The sequence below is a fragment of the Vigna unguiculata genome, chromosome 7 (genome assembly GCF_004118075.2).
Source record: "Vigna unguiculata cultivar IT97K-499-35 chromosome 7, ASM411807v1, whole genome shotgun sequence".
Lineage (NCBI taxonomy): Eukaryota > Viridiplantae > Streptophyta > Magnoliopsida > Fabales > Fabaceae > Vigna > Vigna unguiculata.
The window spans coordinates 1,764,897-1,786,813 of NC_040285.1; the positions used below are offsets into that span (position 1 = coordinate 1,764,897).

General features: G+C 27.6%; 2 protein-coding genes across 2 annotated transcripts; both read right to left on the reverse strand.

Annotated features, from left to right (window-relative positions):
- Positions 1 to 592: 592 nt before the first annotated feature.
- Positions 593 to 1,992, reverse strand: LOC114189990 (MATH domain and coiled-coil domain-containing protein At3g58370-like). The gene is made up of 3 exons (XM_028078724.1): positions 1,868 to 1,992; positions 1,619 to 1,776; positions 593 to 1,383 (listed from the first exon to the last, which is right to left on the reverse strand). The coding sequence occupies exons 1-3, from the start codon at positions 1,990 to 1,992 to the stop codon at positions 593 to 595; spliced, it is 1,074 nt and encodes a 357-aa protein (XP_027934525.1).
- Positions 1,993 to 18,879: 16,887 nt separating this feature from the next.
- Positions 18,880 to 20,130, reverse strand: LOC114189993 (protein RESTRICTED TEV MOVEMENT 3-like). The gene is made up of 3 exons (XM_028078727.1): positions 20,009 to 20,130; positions 19,757 to 19,917; positions 18,880 to 19,550 (listed from the first exon to the last, which is right to left on the reverse strand). Exons 1-3 carry the CDS (start codon positions 20,128 to 20,130, stop codon positions 18,880 to 18,882), a joined length of 954 nt encoding a protein of 317 aa, XP_027934528.1.
- Positions 20,131 to 21,917: the final 1,787 nt, after the last annotated feature.

Here is a 21,917-nt window from a genome sequence, read left to right on the forward strand (position 1 = left end):
AGAAATTAAATTTACAATGCTAACGTCTAAATCCAAATGAAATTAAGAAATTAATTCAAAACATTGGTTTAATTCAAATGTGTACTTATCGTTTCAATAGCTGTGTAATTAATTGTTATAATAATGTTTTGAAAAGTCCAATAATTAACTATAAGATTTGGGTTTTAAAACTTCCCTAAACTTTTAAACTTCTACAAAATTGATTTAAAAGAAAAAGGTCTTTTAAATGTCTTTGTTCCTTTTAAACCAAATAAAGGTACTAAGATTTAAAAATTCAGAGATTCAAAGCCCTTTGTTTTAAAAACTAACACCCGCATTTACGAAAACCATCTTAGATATATTTCATCGTTTGCAATATGTAATAATATTCAATTAACATAAATAAGATAAACATTTATATTACAATTAATAACAATACTCGCAAACATAGTATTTATAGTAACGGTTAATTTCTAAAACAACACGGAATATAGAATGCATCATAAAATAAACCCTAAAGAAGTTAACACCCAAAACAAATGCATTTGGAAGCCTAAATTTAAAGCATATAATTATAGAATAAATAATTGAAGGGTTGAAGGCTTAAAGAAAATCATAATGATTTTCCATATCCCAGTTCAACGTCCAAATCACACTCTTCGGATCCTTTTTTAGCTTTCTCCAGATCTCTTTTTGCCATTTCAAGATTTACCTCTGCTTCAATTATCTTTCTCCTCAAAGTCTTTGTTTTCTCCTCTAAAGTAGTCACATTCTCCTCCAAACTTTCCACATTCTCCTTCAAAGTAATCACATTCTCTTCCAACCTTTTCACTTCAACAACTTTCTCAACACGAGTTTTCATGCCTAAGGCAGATTCAACATGAGGTTTTAACCAAGCCAAATCAAATCCAAATGTCTCAACTTCCTCCCATAAAGTTTGGAGATGATTGCAAGATTCATCATCCATGTTTCTCACCTTTTTAGTATTGAGAAAATGAAGAACTCTACCCAGAGCGGTAAAAGCCCATTCAGTAAATCTTTGACTTTTCTTCTGCTTACTATGAATAAGTGAGGGATATAGCGAACAAACTTCTTCGAGAAGAGGAACAAAGTGTTTCTCTACTTTTCCTATGCCCCTAAAATCCACCATCTCAACAATTGATGAGGTTGAGATCATTTCCTTGGATGAAACATTCTCAATGCCTTTAACAAGCTTGTTATCAACATTCTTCAGTGATTCATCAACTTCTTTCTCATGTTCTGACTGTTGAACCAGTATATGAACTTCAATTATACAACTATCATTCAGCAGGAACCCACGACTAGAGTCAAGAAGTTCATCCAAAGGTATGAATGATGGGAAACCCCAAGAAACCTCCTTTGAATTGAACGTGTGGCTAGTTTCTGACAAATTCATAAACCAAGAGCCAGTTGTGTATCAAGTTTAAAACAAAATCATACGATAATTGAGAAAGCGTGGTAAAAGAGTCATTAGGAACTAAATAATCTGAATCTTCCAAAAAGTTAAAATTCGTCCAATTAAAGATACTCTGTATATGAAATTGCTAACAGAAAAATAGTTTCATTCACCTTAGAAAATAATATCAATATCAAGTTGAGAGATAAGTGTGAAATATACCTCCCGTTACATTCATTTTGTGGTCGAACTGATTAATGAGAATGAGTTTGAAATTTGCAAATTTTTCCCATCCATGAGGCATAGTAGCAACACCACCACCATTCAAATAAATTGACAAACACTTCACTTTATTCCCTTTTGGATATATAACAACCCTCCTAAAAATAAAGTGAAAAAACTTAATGAGAAAAACAAATGAAATTATAAGAAAGAAAAACATGTAGAGTAGACAGGAAATGAATGAAGCACCATTTGTGGCCATCGAGAGAAAAGGTATCCGAGTACAATTTTTTGGAGTCTAACGTGGAGAAGTTGGTAATAATGGTCCATGTAAACTTCTCAAACACTTTATCCTTTGTATTTTGATTCTCCATTTCTGTAACTTCTAAAGCTTCAACCGTAACACTGACAAAATCAACAATATTTGATTTTATCTGATGAAGATAAAAAATAAAGATCTTGGATGGTTGAATAAAATCATACGTAAAAATTAACAACATGGTAAGTGTTGCTTGTTTGAAAAATATAAAAGGCTGCGACATGAAAGAAAGAAAAGAGAAGTTTGAATCTGTGAAATGACGTTGGAGATAAGGGTGTTGTAAATAATGAAGTACAGTGAAGGAGAAAGAAGAGGAAGGAATAAGTAAAAGAGAGAAAGTGAAGGTTTTAATGAAGGGTTTCTTTAAAGGAAGTAGCAGTTGTGAGAGATGCGAAAGGACGTGATGTTTCAGAAATGGTGGAGTAGTGTGTGATGTTTCGAATTCCATGAAGTGAAGGGTTTTTGATTAATATGAAGGGTTTGGAAATGCTTTATTTGTTTGGAGTGATCTCCTAAAGTGGAGTAAGAAAAAACGAAAGTTGATCGCAAGAAGAAGTGATTTGCAATGATAATAGATGTGCAGAAAGAGATTTGAGGCAATAAAATTTCATTTACCAAAATACTCTTGTCAAATCACACACTCATTTCAATTACAGCCTTGTGCGAGATTTCTGGAGATGGATCACCGAATGTGAAGATGGTTGGTAGGTGGAAAACTTAGCTGCATTTGAAGGATCATGATGCTCAAACAAGGAGTTTATGATTTTTATATACACCGATATATTAGTATACCGATCGTATTTGTTTTATTTTATATATTAAAATAATAAAATAGAAAAAGTATTATTCAATAAAATATTATGAAAATTAAATTATATTATTGTAAATATTGTTATTAAAATAATTAGTAAATCAAAATAATACAATAATAATTTCAATTTTAAATATAATAAATAGAATTGATATCATAATATAATACAGTTAATTAATTTTACGAAATAATTATAATAGTTTATGATTCATGCGAATATTTTTTTTTCTTTTATTTTAACTTTTTTTAGAATAATAATATAATTGTTATTATATTTATTTAACCATTAAAAATACTAATAATATTATTAATATAAATTATAAATTATAAAAAATTTAAAAGATTAAAACTCTATTTAACAAAAATATTTAGTATAACGATGTTTTCTATAATTAAAAAAACACGCTTATAATAATAACACCATTATGAATAATAATAATAATAATAAAAATAATAATGATACCAATAATAATAACATTTATTGTGAGATCCAGGAAATTTATGAAAATTAATAAGTAATGGAATGAAGAAATGAGGGGTTGAGAATACCTTAAGGGAGTTCTTTGATAAACCTTAGACAAGAAACAATGATAACTTAAAGGGTTTAGAGTACTTGGTTATGTTGGGAGGACTTGGGTTCAAGTCTAGTGTGTGCCATTAGTGTGATTTAATTGTGTTTTATATTACCAAAATATTATGAATGCGGAAACATGGTTTAACCTTATATGAATGTGTGAATTAACAAGAATAATGGGATAGCTTGTTGGTGTGCATGTGTTTGACGAATTGGGAGGTTGTGGGTTCGAATCTTGACTAGAGTAAGTAGGCTATTTATATTTTTATATTTTTGCCAAGTGGTTAAATGATCTAGAAACTGTAGAAATTCTCTGGAAATCAAAAAGGTAGCAGTTTAGGTGTAGTAATGGCTATTAAAATTTAAATTAATTTCGTTTTATAAGTTTTTTTATTTATTTTGGGCTGAATTGGTGAGAGGGGGAGGAGTGAGTGAGAAAACAAAGAGTCATATTGTGTGGCTAGGGAGTTCTGAGAAATTGCAATCCAGAGAGGGAATTAGAGTGGAGGCAAGGAGGGGAGCTTTGGGAAACAAGGAAGAATTCATTTGGGATTTGTTGAAGCTAAAACACCAGGTAAGGGGAGTTGATTTTGTTTGTTGTTTTCGTTTCTTCCATTGATTGTGTGTTGTATGAGAATTGATATAGGAAATGGGTGGATATTATTTCAGAATTCTGTAGTGGGTTCTTGCGCCCTTTGTTTGTGTACATAGTGTGGTGTTTGGCCCATTTTATGGGTGGTTAAGTTGTCATGGTTTCCAAAAGTATGTTATACTTGTGTTTATGCCGATTTAGTTGTCTCGCTGCCTCCATGTTGACACAAGCATGATATATGTATTGTGATGTTGTTCTCAGTACTCTTGAATGTTCTTTTAGTGGAGTAATTGCTTATAAATTTATGTACTCGTTGATGGTTATTGGAAGCCATGGCTGTGTGAAAATTTTATTGGTTTCACCTTATTATTTTTAGTGCTGTCATTTTGTTTCTGGTGTGGAGAATTCCTACTGCTATATGAGATCCTTAGTTGAGTGATTCAATGAAAAAGAAATGAATCTGGTAGTACTGTTATATTCAGACGAAGTGATTCCTACTGTTGTAGGGGTTTGACCCTTTATCATTGATTCATGCATGGGTTTCGTTTTAGTTGACATCCTTTAGTATAAGTGTGTGCACGGAACCATAGGGTAAAGCTTGGTCCTTGATTGGTTTTCCTACTATTTGTCTTGGTGCATGTCAGGTGGTAATTATTAAGAAAAGAGGTCATGAATCAAATTCTTCACAATGGGACTCGTGGTGGTACGATCAGCAGTGTTTAGGCTTCCTCGTAGAATTAGTTGGCCTTTATATTTGTTTATGGCTTTGGTACCTTGGCGGGGCCCATAGAAGTATATAAGTTGTAATTTTCTTTGGGGTGCAGAGCTTGCATTAGTTAACATGCGTGACTTTTCAAGTAATAAAGTATTTTAAGTTTTCTTTTCTTTATTATTATATTATTTTAATAATATGAAAGGGGGCCACGTGTGCTAATAAAAGTGTAAGCATATTTTTTTTATGGAGGGCCGTGAATGTTCAGGGTCACAGTGGTAGAAATCATGATGTTCCTTCCATTTGCTTGCATTTCCAATATAGTACCATGTGTTGGAATTTGACCACTTTACGGCTAGTCCCTTTTTTTTTCTTCTTCCTTTCTTGTTTTTCTTTTAATGCACATGTTAATTGAATTGGTACAAGAAATGGCACACATGTAAATTTAATTGCAATTTACGTGAATATGTATTAGTAAAGTTATTAGTTAAAGTTATCTTTATTATCTATATATATATATTACATTGTTGTCTCATAAATATATAATTAGGGGACTAATATGAAAGTGTGGTTTTGATGTTTAAGATTAGTGTTTATTAAATTTGTTATGTGGTGGCATAAGAAAAGTTATAAAGGCATGTTCTATTAAGTATTTGTCACATGTAGTTGGATATTTAGTTTGTTATTTCCTTGTGATGTTTTGACAATGGAATAATTAAATATATGTATATATGAGAAAAGTAAAGTAATATAATTGATAGCCAGGAGTATTACCTTTTTATAAGAAGGGAGATTCACTTAATTGGATAAGTGAATATACTTTAAATTAAAATAAAATGTGTGCGATAGTCACAAACCAGTGGGTTTGGAAGTGTCCAGTGCTTGGTGGCGCTTATACAGCGACAAGCGATAATGTAGGGGCAGAGGTCCATTGCAGATGGATTTGCAAGGATGGGCTTGATGGCTTGGTCAGGGATATGCTGGATTAGTTACGAGCGGGGAGGTTCGTAACGGAGATTTGAGATGCGTGATTGATGCGGGCGGGGAGGTCCGTATCTGTTGTACTCTTGTGTGGGGATACGAGCGGGGAGGTTCGTATGTTCCGTGCTCACACTTGAGGCTACTATGAGCGGGGAGGTTCATAGTAGGTGTTCACGCATGTTGGACTACGAGCGGGCAGGTTCGTAGAGTTGGACTACGGGCGGGGAGGTCCGTAGAGTTGGACCACGAGCGGGTAGGTTCGTGGGAGCATGATAATCCCTAAGGACCAAGGTTGTGAATGGATCTTTCTCATATAGGTTATGAGATTGGGGTATAATGTTATAGAAAGGTCAATAATCTAAAATTGATTAAGTTGGACTGAGTGAGGGTCAATTCTTATTATTTTATTGTTTGTATTATTTTTCTTTTCAGCTCACCCTTGCTTGTTTGTGTGTTTGTGTTTGGCGATGATTACGTGACTTGTTACGTGGGAGCAGACGTGAATTCAGGTGATCATGCTGACGCTTAGCAACAGAGCGGGGCTACCGATGGGGGATTTTCTTTATGTTATGCTTTCCTACCTTTTGTAATAGACATTATGATGTTTTATCCATTATGGACTTGTAATAAAGATGAGATAGTACAAATGGATTATAGCGAGACAAGTTTGAAATTTCCCGCACTTGGGAATTTATTGTAATGTCTGATTTTCTTAAAGTATATTTTGTGAAAAATCAGTTTTATCTAGTAATATCCATCTGGGTGTTACATTTATGCTATAAATATTAATATTAATGTTAACACTAAGGCTAATGTCAACTATAATAATTTATAAATATATATAAAGATATACATTAACAACAAAATAAATAAAAATGACAAGTAATTGAAATATGATCTCGTATTAAATTAATTTAAGATGTGTGTCTAACTATAATAATAATAATAATAATAATAATAATAATAATACCATTATAATAATATCTTGTAGTGATAAAAATAAAAATAATACAATAACTACATATATAAATAAATATACATTTGTTGTGTCCTCTTTTGTTTATACAATTTTATGCTCTTAATTATTATTTGTTAAATTAAAATAATTATTCATAATAAAAATTATTTGTCTATTTTATCATTTTAATAATTTTAGTAACTATTTTTTTAATTCAAATAATTACAAAGATATAAAAATAAAATGAACAACAAAACAAATAAAAAGTGCAAATAATAAAGATATGATCCAGGGGTCCACCCACTTAGTTTCATAAGTATAAATGATTTGGGGCACAGAATCTGCCATGGATGTTCCATTTTCTAATTTTCATTCTCATATTTCTCATCACATGAATGAGACATAACTGCTTATCATAAGAATAGTAAACTAGAAATCATATTTTGATTGGTTTGAGGATTCCGACCTTGAACTAGAAGAGGTTCTATTTTCTTTGGACAGGCAACCCGGAAAGAGAGATCAGGATGATGGAGACTTGAAGAAGTAGTAAATATGTGTTTAACTATAATAATAATAATAATAATAATAGTAATAGATAATAATAATACTAAAATAATATCGTGTAGCGATAAAAATAATAATAATAATAATAATAATAATAATAATACAACTACAAATATAAAGAGATAAACATCTTTTGTGTCTTTTTTTGTTTTTTCAATTTTATCCTTAATTGTTATATTTTAAACTTAAATAATTCTTTAAAATAAAAAATTATTTTTCAGTTTTATTATTTTACTAATTTTAGTAACTATTTTTTTGAATTTAAATAATTATTCAAATGTAAAAATAAATAAACAACAAAATAAATAAAATAGTCAAGTAATTGAAACATGATTCATAGATGTAAGTAAAAGTAAAATATGTATGTAACCATAATAATAAAAACAATAATAATAATAATAATGATAATAATAACTATTATAATAATTATAGTTCTAATTAATAATAATAGTAGTAATAATAATAGTAATATAATAATAAATATAATTTTAATTAATAATGATAATAATAAAACTTATAGTAATACTGATCATAATAATTATATTTGATAACAACAATTATAGTTAATAATAATTATTATTATTATAATTAGAGCTGATGATAATAATAATAATAATAACAACAACAATAATTAGAGTTATAATTGATAATAATAAAAATAATATAAAAAAAATATCATGAAAATTAGGTTATATTATTGTAAGTGTTATTATTAATGAAATAAAGTTATAAATTCAGTTTTAAATATAATAAATAAAATTAATATCACAATATGGTGTAGTTAATTGATTTTACAAAATAATTATAATAGTATTTGACCTATGTGTGCACGCACATTTTTTTTATTTATTTCGAATATGTTTAGAATAATAATATTATTCTTATTATATTTATTTAACCATTAAAAAAATAATATTATAAATTTTAAAAGATTAAAAATCTATTTAGTAAAAGTATTTAGTATAATAACATTTTTTATAATTTAAAAAAAACACTTATACTAATAACATCACTATGAATAGTAATAATAAAAATAATAATGATACTAATAATAACAAACAACTGATAAAAATAATAATTTTTATGCTATAAATATTAATGACAATGCAAATACTAATGCTAATGTTGACATATTAATAATCTATAATTATATATAAAGATATACATCAGCAACAAAACAATTAAAAATGACAATTAATTGAAATATAATCTGGTAGTAAATAAAATTAAGATGTGTGTCTAACTATAATGGTAATAATTGTTATGAAATAAAGCGAATAACATAGAGAATGACGACAGATAATAGAGAAGAGAAGAAACAAGAGAGAATAGAGAATGAGAGAATAGGGAGCAACTCATCTATATCTTATTATTGATAGGAAGAGTCCTATTTATATATACAACATGTATTCCATAAAGGAAACAAATCAACGTAGTCAATACAAATATTTACATAAAGAGTAATGAATAATCATATGGGTAAATGTATCAAATCAATGGACAATCATTAATTCATTAATTCATAACACTCCCCCTTGAGTGTCCATTGATAAAAGAATGTGCCTCGTTAAAACCTTACTAGGAAAAACCCTTTGGGATAAAAAAAACCTAGTGAAGGAAAAAGAGTACAACATTCTGTATTCTGTAATACAATATTGTTCATCACATATTCTATTTCTCCCCCTCATGTAAACTTACATCATTAAGGTGATGGAGTCCGAACTTGTGAATCATTTGCTCAAAAGTTCTCCTTGGCAAAAACTTCATAAATGACCTGCCATATTTTCACATGAATGAATTTTTGGATATCTATATCATCCTTTCAATTGAACAATACACTATTGTCTTCATATATGGTTGTTGATTCCATCTTTCTCGGGGATAGTCACAAGTTTCTTGCACATGTTGAATTATAAACCTTAACCAAACATATTCACAACTTTTCTCGTAATTTTATATGGTTTGTTTCATATACCTTCATGAAACCATTGTGCTACCACATGTGAACAAACATCTTGTTTGTGATCAACCATTGTGACATTGTAAGAATATGTAAAATAACATGCATATCCATAACCCATTGGTCTGAATCTGAATCATTTGGATGGAATAAGCTCATATTACCCTTAAAGTAACAAAGTATATGTTTTACTCCAAACCATTATCTTCTTGTAGTTGAAGAATTATATCTTGCTTAACAAATTTACAACAAATGCAATATTAGATCGAGTATAATTAGCAAGATACATTAGTGTTTCTATGACACTAAGATATGATGCTTCTAGACCAAAAAGATCTTCATCATTTTCTTGAGGTCTAAGAAGAGTCTTTATCAACATTAACGACCTCACAACTATTAGAGTGCATAATGGACATGACTTGTCCATTTAGAACATTTTAAGCACCTTAATTATATAAGCTTCTTGATATATAAAAACACCTTTATTTAAATACTCAATTTATAATTTCAAATAAGACTTTGTCCTTCAAAGATCATTCATCTCAAATTATTTCTTTGAGTAATCAATTGCCTTTGTGAACTCATTAGGAATTCCAACGACGTTTATGTCATCTACATAAACAATAATTATGGCAAATTCATTATTTGGATCTTTTCATATAAATACAAGACCAAATAGGATCATTTTTATATCCTTCTTTTAATAAGTACTCAATAAGACGGTTATGCCACACACGTCTTGATTTCTTTAATCAATAAAAGAGCATGTTCAATTTTATTGAATAACCCTCTTTAGAATTTGTCTTGTTGGGCAAATAAAATCCTTCAGGGATTTTCATATAAATATGATTCTCAAAAGAATCGTACGAATAGGTTGTAACATCATCCATTAAATATAAATGCAAACCTTGTTGTGCAACTAGGATAATCGAATATTGCAATGTTGTTGCATCCAATACTAGTGAATATGTTTTTTCACAAATCAATACAAGGTTTTGTGAACAACCTTGAGCAACCAATTGTGCTTTGTATCTAACAATTTCATCATTCTTAATTTGATTTTTGTGCAAAAATCCATATGTACCCAATGGGTTTCATAACTTCAGGTGTGCGAACTATATGTTCAAAAACCTTTCGTTTAGCAAAAAAATATAATTATGCTTCTTTGCATATTTTCATTTTGGCCAATCTTTTTTTTGCCGACAATCTTCAATGATCATTGCTTATTGATCCTCATTGTCATTCATAACATTCATCGCTATGTTATAAGTAAAAGTTTCGTCAATGTTAACTTTATTTTGGTTCCATATTCTATGAGTCATGACATAATTTACTAAGATCTCATCATTTTCAACCATTTCAGGTACTTGAGGTTCTTCTAGAACTGAACCATTAATTATGTCAAATGAATCTTTTGGGATTTCAACCTTTTCGATTAGGTCATTTTGCATATTAACTCACTTTCTCATTCAAGAGTTTTTATCTTTGGAATCAATAGGTCTACCACGCTTCAAACGTGTCCACATGAGTTTTTTCAACCCTTTTTTTTTCGCATCATAATAACTGATCATGTCAAATAAGTCAATAATTTTGATTTGTAAATTTCAGTTTACCATGACATGCATTTCAATTGTACTAATAAACTTGTAATACAAACTATAAGAGAATGTTGATAATTTCTCCAATACACTTTCTTTTTCAACTCAATCATAGAGATATAAAGATATTTCATATCTTTTTCATTGTTTGTCTCAATATAATATCCATTTAGACAAATATCATTGAAACTTAATAAGTTTCTATTCAACTTCTTGGTAGAAGTATAGTAGCTCTTCTAAAGTCTTCAAATATATTTGTAGTACTATAAATAATACTAACATCGATGTCTCACATTATCAAACAAGAGAAAAATTTATTACTCTTGAGAATTGTATAAGTTGTTGCACTATCAATAAGGCACATTCTTTTGGTACTAGTGCAAACATTCGTTTTTCATATAAACATATATAAACGTAAATATCAATATGAGAATTTTGTTTTAACACTCTCATAATCAATGAGGTGATCAATGCTTCCATTTGCTTTAGCAAAGAAAATAACAATATCAACATGAGTAGCATCCATATGGCCATAATCAGAATCACCATCTTCATAAGCAAAGTGTGTTTCTATGTTCTTCTCATTATTTGTAAGATGCTTTGGTGTACAATAAGTACAACTCAAATGACCTTTACCACCGTAATGATAATATATACTTTCATCTTTTTGTCAATATTTTCACATTTTCCTTTTCCTTTTTTTCACATTATTGTGCCACTTCTGGTGACAAAATGTGTCTTTGAAATTTTCTTTATAACCATGTCCAAAATCAAGATCATGATCACGATCATGAAAATATAAATCAAATGTTGTTGCATTCACTTCTGGGAATGGAGCAGAACCAATTTGGACATGTTTCATGATTTTCTTGAGGTCAAAAGCTCATTGCTTTGTTCAGCCATACAAAGGCATGAAATAAATTTATAATATTGATTGATGCATTCACTTCTGGGAATGGAGCAGATTAGGCGGATCTCATGATTTTTCATCAAAAGCTTTATTGCTTTGTCCAGCCAACCATACATAGGCATGAAATAAATTCACAATATTTGTGAAATCTCTTTTCACAATATTTTTATCATGTTGCTTAGATGCTTTATTTCTTTATTTAATGATATCCCAATATCTATTGCATCTAAATATATTTCAACATTTAAAATCTAATATAAGGAATTCTTCCTTGTAATATCAAGGGTCACAAATCCAAATTTTGCAACATTTCGTGTGTTTAAAACTAGCACATAAAATAATAATAATAATAATAATAATAATCACCGTCAAAATAAAAATAAAAATAATAATATGGAGATGAAAATTGATAAAGTTAAATAACTCTTATCACAAGAGGAAGAAAATAAGGTAAAATTATAATTTGAGAAAGGATTAGAAAGAGCCTGAATTGAGACGCGCAGAGCATTGTCGTTATAGAGAAAAAGCTTCCACTAGTCGTCAATTGGTTGGAGCATGGTGCTGATAACGTGTTATGAAATAAAGCGAATAACATAGAGAATGACAACATATAATAGAGAAGAGAAGAAATAAGAGAGAATAGAATGAGAGAATAAGGAGCAACTCATCTATATCTTATTATTGATAGGAAGAGTCCTATTTATAGATACAACATGTATTCCATAAAGGAAACAAAATCAACATAGTCAATACAAATATTTACATAAAGAGTAATGAATAATCATATGAGTAAATGTATCAAATCAATGGACAATCATTAATTCATTAATTCATAACAATAATAATATTATTATAATAATATCCCGTAGTGATAATAATAATAATAATATCATTATAATAATATCCCATGGTGATAATAATAATAGTCCACTAACTAAATATATAAAGAGATGCACATTTTTTATGACCTTTTTTTATTTTTACAATTTATCCTCTTAATTATTATTTATTAAATTTAAATGATTATTCATAATAAAAAATTATTTATCAATTTTATCATTCTACTAATTTTAGAAACTATTTTTTTCAATTCAAAAAATACCTAAGATATAGAGATAAAATGAATAACAAAACAAATACAAAGAGCAAGTAATTGAAATATGATCCCGTAGTAAATAAAACTAAAATATGTGTCTAACTATTATAATAATAATAATAATAATAATAATAATAATAATAATAATAATATTGTTGTAATAATATCGCATAGTGATAAAAAATAGGCTTAAATACCTTTTTCGTCCTCATTTTTGTAGTGTTTGTTGTAGATGGTCCTCATTTTGACAGAATGTTTAAAATGGTCCTCATTTATTCAATTCGTGTTTTATTTGATCTTTTTTCGTGACACTGTTTAAATCAGTAACGGGCAGGTGGCACTGTTTGAATTACGTTGCATTGGGGTGTGTTAGGTGTATTGTACAGGTGATTTGTTACTGATTTAAACGGTGTCATATAAAAGGACCAAATAAAACACGAATTACAAAAATGAGGACCATTTTAAACATTCGGTATAAATGAGGACCATATTTAAACATTCTGTCAAAATGAGGATCATCCGCAACAAACACTACGAAAATGAGGACGAAAAAGGTATTTAAGCCAAAAAAATAATACTAATACTACTACTACTAATAATATTAATATTAATATAACTAAATATATAAAGAGATAAACATCTTTGGTATCCTTTTTATTTTATCAATTTTATCCTCTTAATTATTATATTTTAAATTTAAATAATTAATTATAATAAAAAAATTATTTTTCCGTTTTATTATTTTACTAATTTTGGTAAATATTTTTTTAAATTGAAATAATTTTTCAAATGGAAAGATAAATTAACAACAAAACAAATAAAAATGACAAGTAATTGAAACATGATTCCTACATAGTAAGTAAAAGTAAAATGTTTATCTAACAATAATAATAAAAACAATAATAATAATAATAATAATAACTATTATAATAATTATAGTTCTTAATAATAATAATAATAATAGAAATAATTATAATTAGCAATAATGATAATAATATTCATAGTTGATAGTAAAAATGATTATTAATTACAGTTGATAATAATAACCCGTGACGGATCTTGACCAATAATTTTGGAGGAGCTAAAATAATTTATAGTAAAAAATTTTGAACTCATCAATAATTTATTTGGAATAAAAATCTTCAGTTATTCCTTTTTGAATGTAAATAACCATATTGTGTTCAAGAAATTCATCTTTCATCTTATTCCGAATTTTGTTTTGATAATCTTCGTTGTAGAAAATGAAACATTAATAGTTAAATAAAATGAATTAGACAATCAATATAGTAAAATATCTTTAATTTGTTTGTTTTTGTCAAAGATTGACATAATTCAATAATGGTCGACAAATCCTTCAAATTTGAATACGAACATCAACAATGAAATGTTGTAGTGAAATTTTAAACTAATCATATATTTATCAATATACCTATTTTTCTTAAGTTTAAGACAAAGAAATAATTTATCATAATCTAATAAAAATTGAGACATAATTACTAACAAAAATATATAATAGTAATAATATTATATATTACAAATAAGATTAATAACTTTACTGCTAATAATGTTAATAATACTAATAGTAATAATATATAATAGTAACATATAATAATAATAAAATCAATTATTATTATTATAATAGTACTAATATTTGTTATAATTTGACTACTATCAATATAAATAATATCTATAATAATAATATTATTAATAATTAGAAATACTAATACTTATAAAAATATTACAAATAATAATATTATTTATAATTAATATTATAGTTGAAATCATAAATAAATAAAAAAATAAAAAAAAATTGACTTTTGTAGGATTTGAACCCGAGTTCTTTTGTACCAGAATTTTAAAATGACGAAAAAACTAATTTTTATGACATGTGTCAATAAAAAAAAATGGGTAATGTAGTAATTTTGGTAGTATCTTCTTTTCTTAATATGTAATAGATAACTTGTTTAAATATTTAAATAAATATTTATAAATCGAAATGAAGTTGTTCATATAAATAACTCTTCGTAGTTTATAAGCAACTTCTACTTTTTAACAATATACATGTATGAAATTTCTATTAAAATAATATTTTTATAACTTAAATAAAAAGACACAAACCAAAATTATGAAAAGAAAAAACTCTATCACGCTTAAGGATGGCAACGGAGTGGGACGGGGACGGGTTTCGCTATCGTATATCCATCTTCGTAGAAAAAATTAATCTTCATCCCTATATCCAAATCCAACTGATATCAAACTTTTGTCTCATCTCCATCTTCACCGAGTAACGGGTATAATCTCGTACCCATACCCGTTTTCTTACTACTTCAAAATTAATTTTAATTAATTTTTATAAAATAATATAAAAAATTACAGTAAAGGAAACATAATATTATCAAATATTCAATATTAGGAGGATGATTGTTTCTTCGATATCAAATACTTTGAAATAAAATATAATTCTTTACATTTTAAATTAGAATACCAAATCAAATTTCATGAGAACCAAAACATTTATTAAATTTGCAAACATTAATGAAACCTAGTTGATAAAATTTAAAAATATTTTTAAAAAAATATAAAAGGAAAACAAATATTCAAATTAAAATATATTTTAAATGTTTGTTTACTTAAATTTGTTAAATTCTAATGAATTTTTTTATACACCAATAAAAGTTATAATACATCACTTTATCAAAATGACGCAAAAAATAAATAATAAACATAATAATAAAATTTTAACATAGATATTGTATCTTTTGAACTCCAATATATGTTAGATGGTGATAAAAAAATATTCATGGCAATTACATTAAAATTTTATATTGTAGTAAATATAAGTTATTTATAGTATAATTGATAATTAGTTAAAAAATAAAAAATAATTAGATAAAATATATTGAAATAGTATTCTACAAGATAAAAATAAACAACAAATAAAAATATTAAAAAATTAACAAATTAACAAATGTGTGTCTTATAAGTAATTAGAGAGACTATTGAAATAAATCGTACAAAGAAAAACAAATGTATTATTAAAGGTATAATAAGATGAAAAATATCTTAAAGATCTAAGAAAAATGTTCAAATATCAATATATATACTCAATGGTTAAGAAATAACAAAAATTATTTTAGCGAAACAAAATAGTTTTTCAAATGAAACAAAAGAGTTTTTCAAATGAAACAAAAATTAATAATAATAAGTATTTTTTTTATATTACCTAGTAAATTAAAGATTTATGTTATTAAGTACTTAAATTGAGAGTATTAAACATTATTATGTGAAATGAATTTTGCTTTAAAAATGTAGATTTAGGAGAAAAACAAACTTAAATGAATGTAGACTTAAACCAATATTTACTGTACATATTTAAGATTATGATATAATAATTGATTATTCAATATTTCTAGAATATACTAATATCTCTACCCATCCCACATTTTTTAGTGGGCTTGGGGCCTAGCCCACCAGAACAAGTCCACACTGTCACCCTTACTTAGAAACATTGGTCTAATTCAAATGAATAATTATTGTTTTCATACCTGTGTAATTAATAATTATACTTAAGGTTTGAAAAGTCCAATAATTAGTTACAATATATGGAAATGTGTTTTGCATAGAACTACAAATACACCGTCGTTATGATCTGAAAGGGGTCTTTACAAGGAAGATGTACAGATGATGATAAAATCAATTGCAACACAACATTGAAAGATCTTGATCTAAAATATGAGTTTCATATGGATAAAAAGTTGCGAGAATCCTTACTGAAGTAAGTTGTTCCTAACTATCACTTACGTCAGTAACAAATTTGCAAATCATAACTTGAATTTCGTTTTCTGGTGAAGGCAAGTTCTTGTAGTCACAACATAGAATTGATTACATCCTTCTGTTGGGATTACAACCTCCTATCCCTTTTTTAATATAACTTAATTATTAAAAAAACAATAATCTACATCAATAATCTCATTTGCCTAGTCACTCTTTAATTATACACAACTCTATCCACTCACTGTTTCTTTAACACCATTTAACCCAATTTATCACAAAGGACATGATTGATATTTCTTTTAGAAAATATAGACCTAATTGAAATTAATAAAAATAAAGGGACCAAATTAATGTTTTCTTACCAAAATAGAGACAAATGCATAATTTAACCTAACAAATTTATCAAGAACATTAACTCTTTTACTTTTCTCTTTTTCTTCAACCTTTTCAAAACGAGATTAATGCAATATAATAAAATAAAAGTTATAAACAAAAATACACCAAAAATTATAAGAATTACATGCTATTCAGAACAACAATTTGAAATCAATTAATTGTCCACTTTAGAAATTAAGTGAAATTAAGTGTGTTTGATGTTTGGGAATTCAAATCCAAGTTTACTTTGCATTGAAAATGACTAATAGTGTTTGGTAAAAAAAAAATTATCTCATTGATCTCAAAAGTGAGTTGGTTTCAAAACAAAATCATAAAACTTTTATGGTAAATGAAATTTTCAATTTCATTCAACCAATCTTAATTTTTTTTAACTCCAATCCAATCACGTCTTAAGGTTAATAAGTCTAAAAATGAAAAAAATAATCACAAATAATTAAAATAAAAGAATATTTATAAACGAATATAAATTAATATCCATTACTTTTTCGATCATCTCTAAAACACCATGATTTAAAAATTAACATTATCTAAGAAACAAATTAATTATTTAAGAAATTAATAGTTATCGTTTCAATACCCGTGTACTTCACTAATTATTATAATTAAGTTTTGAAAAGTCTAATAATTAGTTACAAGATGTGGATTTTAAAACTTCCTTCAACTTTTAAACTTCTCCAAAATTGTCTTTATTCTTTTTAAACCTAATATAAGGTAATAAGATTTTAAAATTCAGGGATACAAAGCCCTTTGTTTTAATGACTAACACACATTTACGAAAACCATTTTAGATATATTTCATCATTTGCAATATGGAACAATATTCAATTAACAATGAAAAAGATAAGTATTTATATTTCAATTTATAGAACAATATTCAATTAGCATACTAAGTATTTAGGTTACAATTAATAAAAGTAGTGGCAAACATACATGTTAACGAAGATTAGTGATAGTAAAGGTCGAAATTCATGAACAACACATAACATAAAAAAATAAATCCCTAAATACCAATCTTTATTTGTTTATGTTTAATTCCATTTGAGTCTTAACTAGAACCCTAAAAAAGTTAACACCCAAAACACCTAAAATGTTTGCAATTGGGTCACCGATACATGTTTGATAGGTTTTGTGTTACTTTTTTGATATCAGTCAAGTCAATATTAATTAGTTTAAGTTCATAATCATTGGTGGTCGTAGATGTAGGTCGGTGTTAAAAGAAAAAAAATAATTTTATAAGTTTTGATAGACTTGTATAAAAAATCTTTTTCAACTCCTCGTTTATTTGTACTTGGACAAGTTAACTTAGTTAATTAGTTAATTAGTTTGAATTCCTAGCTAATTGTAATTACATTATTGATCCATATCAAGTACATGCAAGTTAGTATCTAAAAATAATAATTTTAAAAGTTTTGATAGACTTGTACCAAAAATTTGTTTCTCATTTATTTATTACTTAACAGGTTTTGTGTCATTTATTTGAAGACTAGTTAAGACAATGAATTACCACTAAACTTCAACCAATAATAGGCTAAACAGAACAAATGTTTCAGAAAAATTTTTGTTAACACTATCCTCCCTAAAAAAAGAAAAAGTTTAAAATTGTTATAGAAAGAACATCCCATTTTCATTTTACAAACAAATAAAGATTCCAGCCATAAATACTTGGCTTGCATTCCAAGTACTGATTCAACATCTGACCCTTAAAAACACCTAATTTACTTACAAAATTACTAAAGCACCGGAACTTCTTAACATCTTACCATTAAAAGCACCTAACTTACTTATTAAAGCACTGGAACTTCGCATTTTAAAGCACATACCAACATTATATTTCATAAATTTGGCAAGAATTGTTGAATAGCTCTTTTATGCTCCAAAGGCAAAGTTGGGAATGTTCCAAAAGATAAATAAAAATAAAAATTAAAAGGTCACATCAGAGAATAACAAAGTAGTCAAATTTTGGTGTTCATTACATAATTTTCCGATAAATTATGCAAGAATCAACATAATTATAAATCATGGTATTCCGTACCCTAGTTCGACATCCAAATTACACTCTTCAAAGCCTTCTTTTAACAAGTCTCTTCTTGCTATTTCAAGATTTACTTCTGCTTCAATCATCTTTGTTCTCAAAGTCTTTGTTTCGATCTCTAATGTACTCAAATTCTCCTTCAACCTTTCAATCTCCAGAACTCTCTCAACATGAGTTTTCATGCCTAAGGCAGATTGAACATGAGGTTTCAGCCACACCAAATCAAATCCAAATGTCTCAAGTTCCTCCCATAAAGTTTGGAGATGATTACAAGATTCATCATCCATGTCTCTCACCTTTTTAGTCTTCAGAAAATGAAGAACCCTACCCAAAGCTGTAAAACCCCATTCACTAAATCTCTGACTTCTCTTCTTCATGCTGTGAATAAGTAATGGATGGCGTGAACAAACTTCTTCAAGTAGAGGAACAAAAATTTTGTCTAGTTTTCCTATGCCCTTAAAATCCACCACTTCACCAAACGAGGTTGATTGATGAACCAGTTTCTCATGCTCCGGCTTATGAATCAACATGTCAACCTCAATTATACAAGTATCATTCACGATGAACCCACCACTAGAGCCACTAAGTTCATCCAAACGTATGAATGATGCGTAACCACAAGACCTTGCTTTCGAATTGAACGTGTGGCTAGTTTCTGACAAATTCATACACCAAGAGTTTCAGTTGTGTAGAAAAGGTAAATCAATGGTCATTAGAAGCTAAATAATCTGATTCTTCCAGAAAGTTAAAACTGGTCCAACTAGGGATAGTTTGTATATGAAATTGCTACCAGAAAACTAGTTTCATTCACCTAACAAAATAATATCCCTATATCAATAGGGGGATAACTGTGAAAAATACCTTTTATTTTATTGTTTTCGTGGTCGAACTGATTAATGAGAATGAGTTTGAAATTTGCAAATTTTTCCCATCCATGAGGCAAAGTAGCAACACCACCACCATTCAAATAAATTGACAAACACTTCATCACTTTCTTCCCTTTTGGATATATATAAAGCCTCCTAAAAATAAAGTGAAAAAACTTAATGAGAAAAACAGATGAAATGATAGGAGAGAGCAACATGAACAGTAGAGAGGAATTGAATGAAGCACCATGTGTGGCCATTGAGAGAAAACGTATCCGAGTACAATTTCTCGGACTCTAACGTGGAGAAGTTCCTGATTGTCCACGTGAATTTCCCAAACATTTGAATCTTTGTATTCGGATTCGCCATTTCACTAACTTCAAAGTGAGTGTCACGTATGAATATCAGAATACACAATGAACTCACATAAAAAACAAAAATGTGACATAATACTAATAATTAATATTTGTTCAAGAAAGGTAATTAATGATTGTTTGAAAAACATAGATGGCTACATCATGAAAGAAAGAGAAGCAAAATTTGAATAGCAGAAAACCATATTTTGTTATGTATCAGAATGTGAATTTAGGGAAATTAAAAAACTATTGGCAGCTTCAATAACAGTAACAATGGAGCCTCAAAGATAGCTCTAAAATGGAGAAGTATAGATATAAAAAGGTATATATATAACACGACTAAAATGAGTGGCACAAACAAACCACACACACCAACAATAGGAACTTCTAATGAACAAGAGAGATTGTGACAGCAGGAGAGCCAGTGAAAGGAGGTATATATAGAAAAGTAAATGCTGCAGGTTTTAGGAATTTATTAAAAAATGTATATTCTTAAATTAAAAGAAGTTGTTCGTATAAACAATTTATATGAATAATAACTCCTTCTACTTTTTAGCAATTTATGTGTATGAAATTTTAAATAATAATTTTATTGTTAGGCAATTCTTATGAAGTTCTGGTAGAAACAGTTTATTGGTTTGCCTCTTGAGAAAGTTTTGGAAGTTGTTTTTTTCTGTTTTCGAATATTCTCAACCAGAGGATAATTCTAAAAGTCACAAATTTTAATAACTCTTCATAATGTACTATTTAAAAATAACAAGAGACATTTAATAAAAGGCTGCAGATTTTATTGGTTTCTACCAAAACATATGCAGATTTTAAAAGAATTTCAGTGTAGATATGTTGTGCAGATTTTATTGGTTTTTACCTAAATATGTTGTGTAAGCAGATTTTATTAATTTTCCCCTATTTTTTTAAGTTGAACCTGTCATTATATCTCTCTTACTTTATTTTGTAGACAATTTATCGATTATCAATATTATTCGCAAGAGATTGAACATAACATGGCATATATAACAGCACAAAATGAGTGTCACAAACCCACCCTTTACACCAACAATAGGAACGTCCAAAGAATAAGAGAGATTGTGGTGTGGCAACATGGGACCTAGAGAACGTTAATATCTCACGAGATATTGTTAATATCGTATGAAGTGAAGGTTAATATCTTATGAGATATGATTAATATCTTCATAGATATGGAAAATATTTACTTTTAGTGCTGGTTCAGAATTCGGTTTCCTTCTTTAGCTTAATCTTTTTGTGTTTAGTACTTGATCTTTTATTTTTAGAAGAGTTTTTTTGACTGCTCAACTTCATGAATTTGTGTTTCAAGTAGATCTTCTTGCAGAAAAGATTTCTTTACAAGACTCAATTCCATTTGTTATATCACTTAGCCAAAATGTCAAAATATGATGTCGTGTCTTTTCTACTCCACTAACTCATATCTTCCATAATTGTGGTTCAACTATATACTTTCTTTCATTTTTACTATTCTATACATAAATAGAATTATTTTATGTGTCAATTTCAAATAAAGATTATACTTATTCTTACATTTATCGGTGTTAGTTATCTTTAACCAATGTCTACATTGGTTAACAGGACTCACATTCTTTATATTTAATATAAATACCTTTAAGTCTAAAAAATATGAAAAAGGAATCACAAATAATTGAAATAAAAAAAAAGATTTATAAACGAATGTAAATTAATATACATTACTTTTTTTATCATCATCGAAAAATACAATGATTTAAAAATTAACATTATCTAAAAAACAAATTAAATAGTTAATAA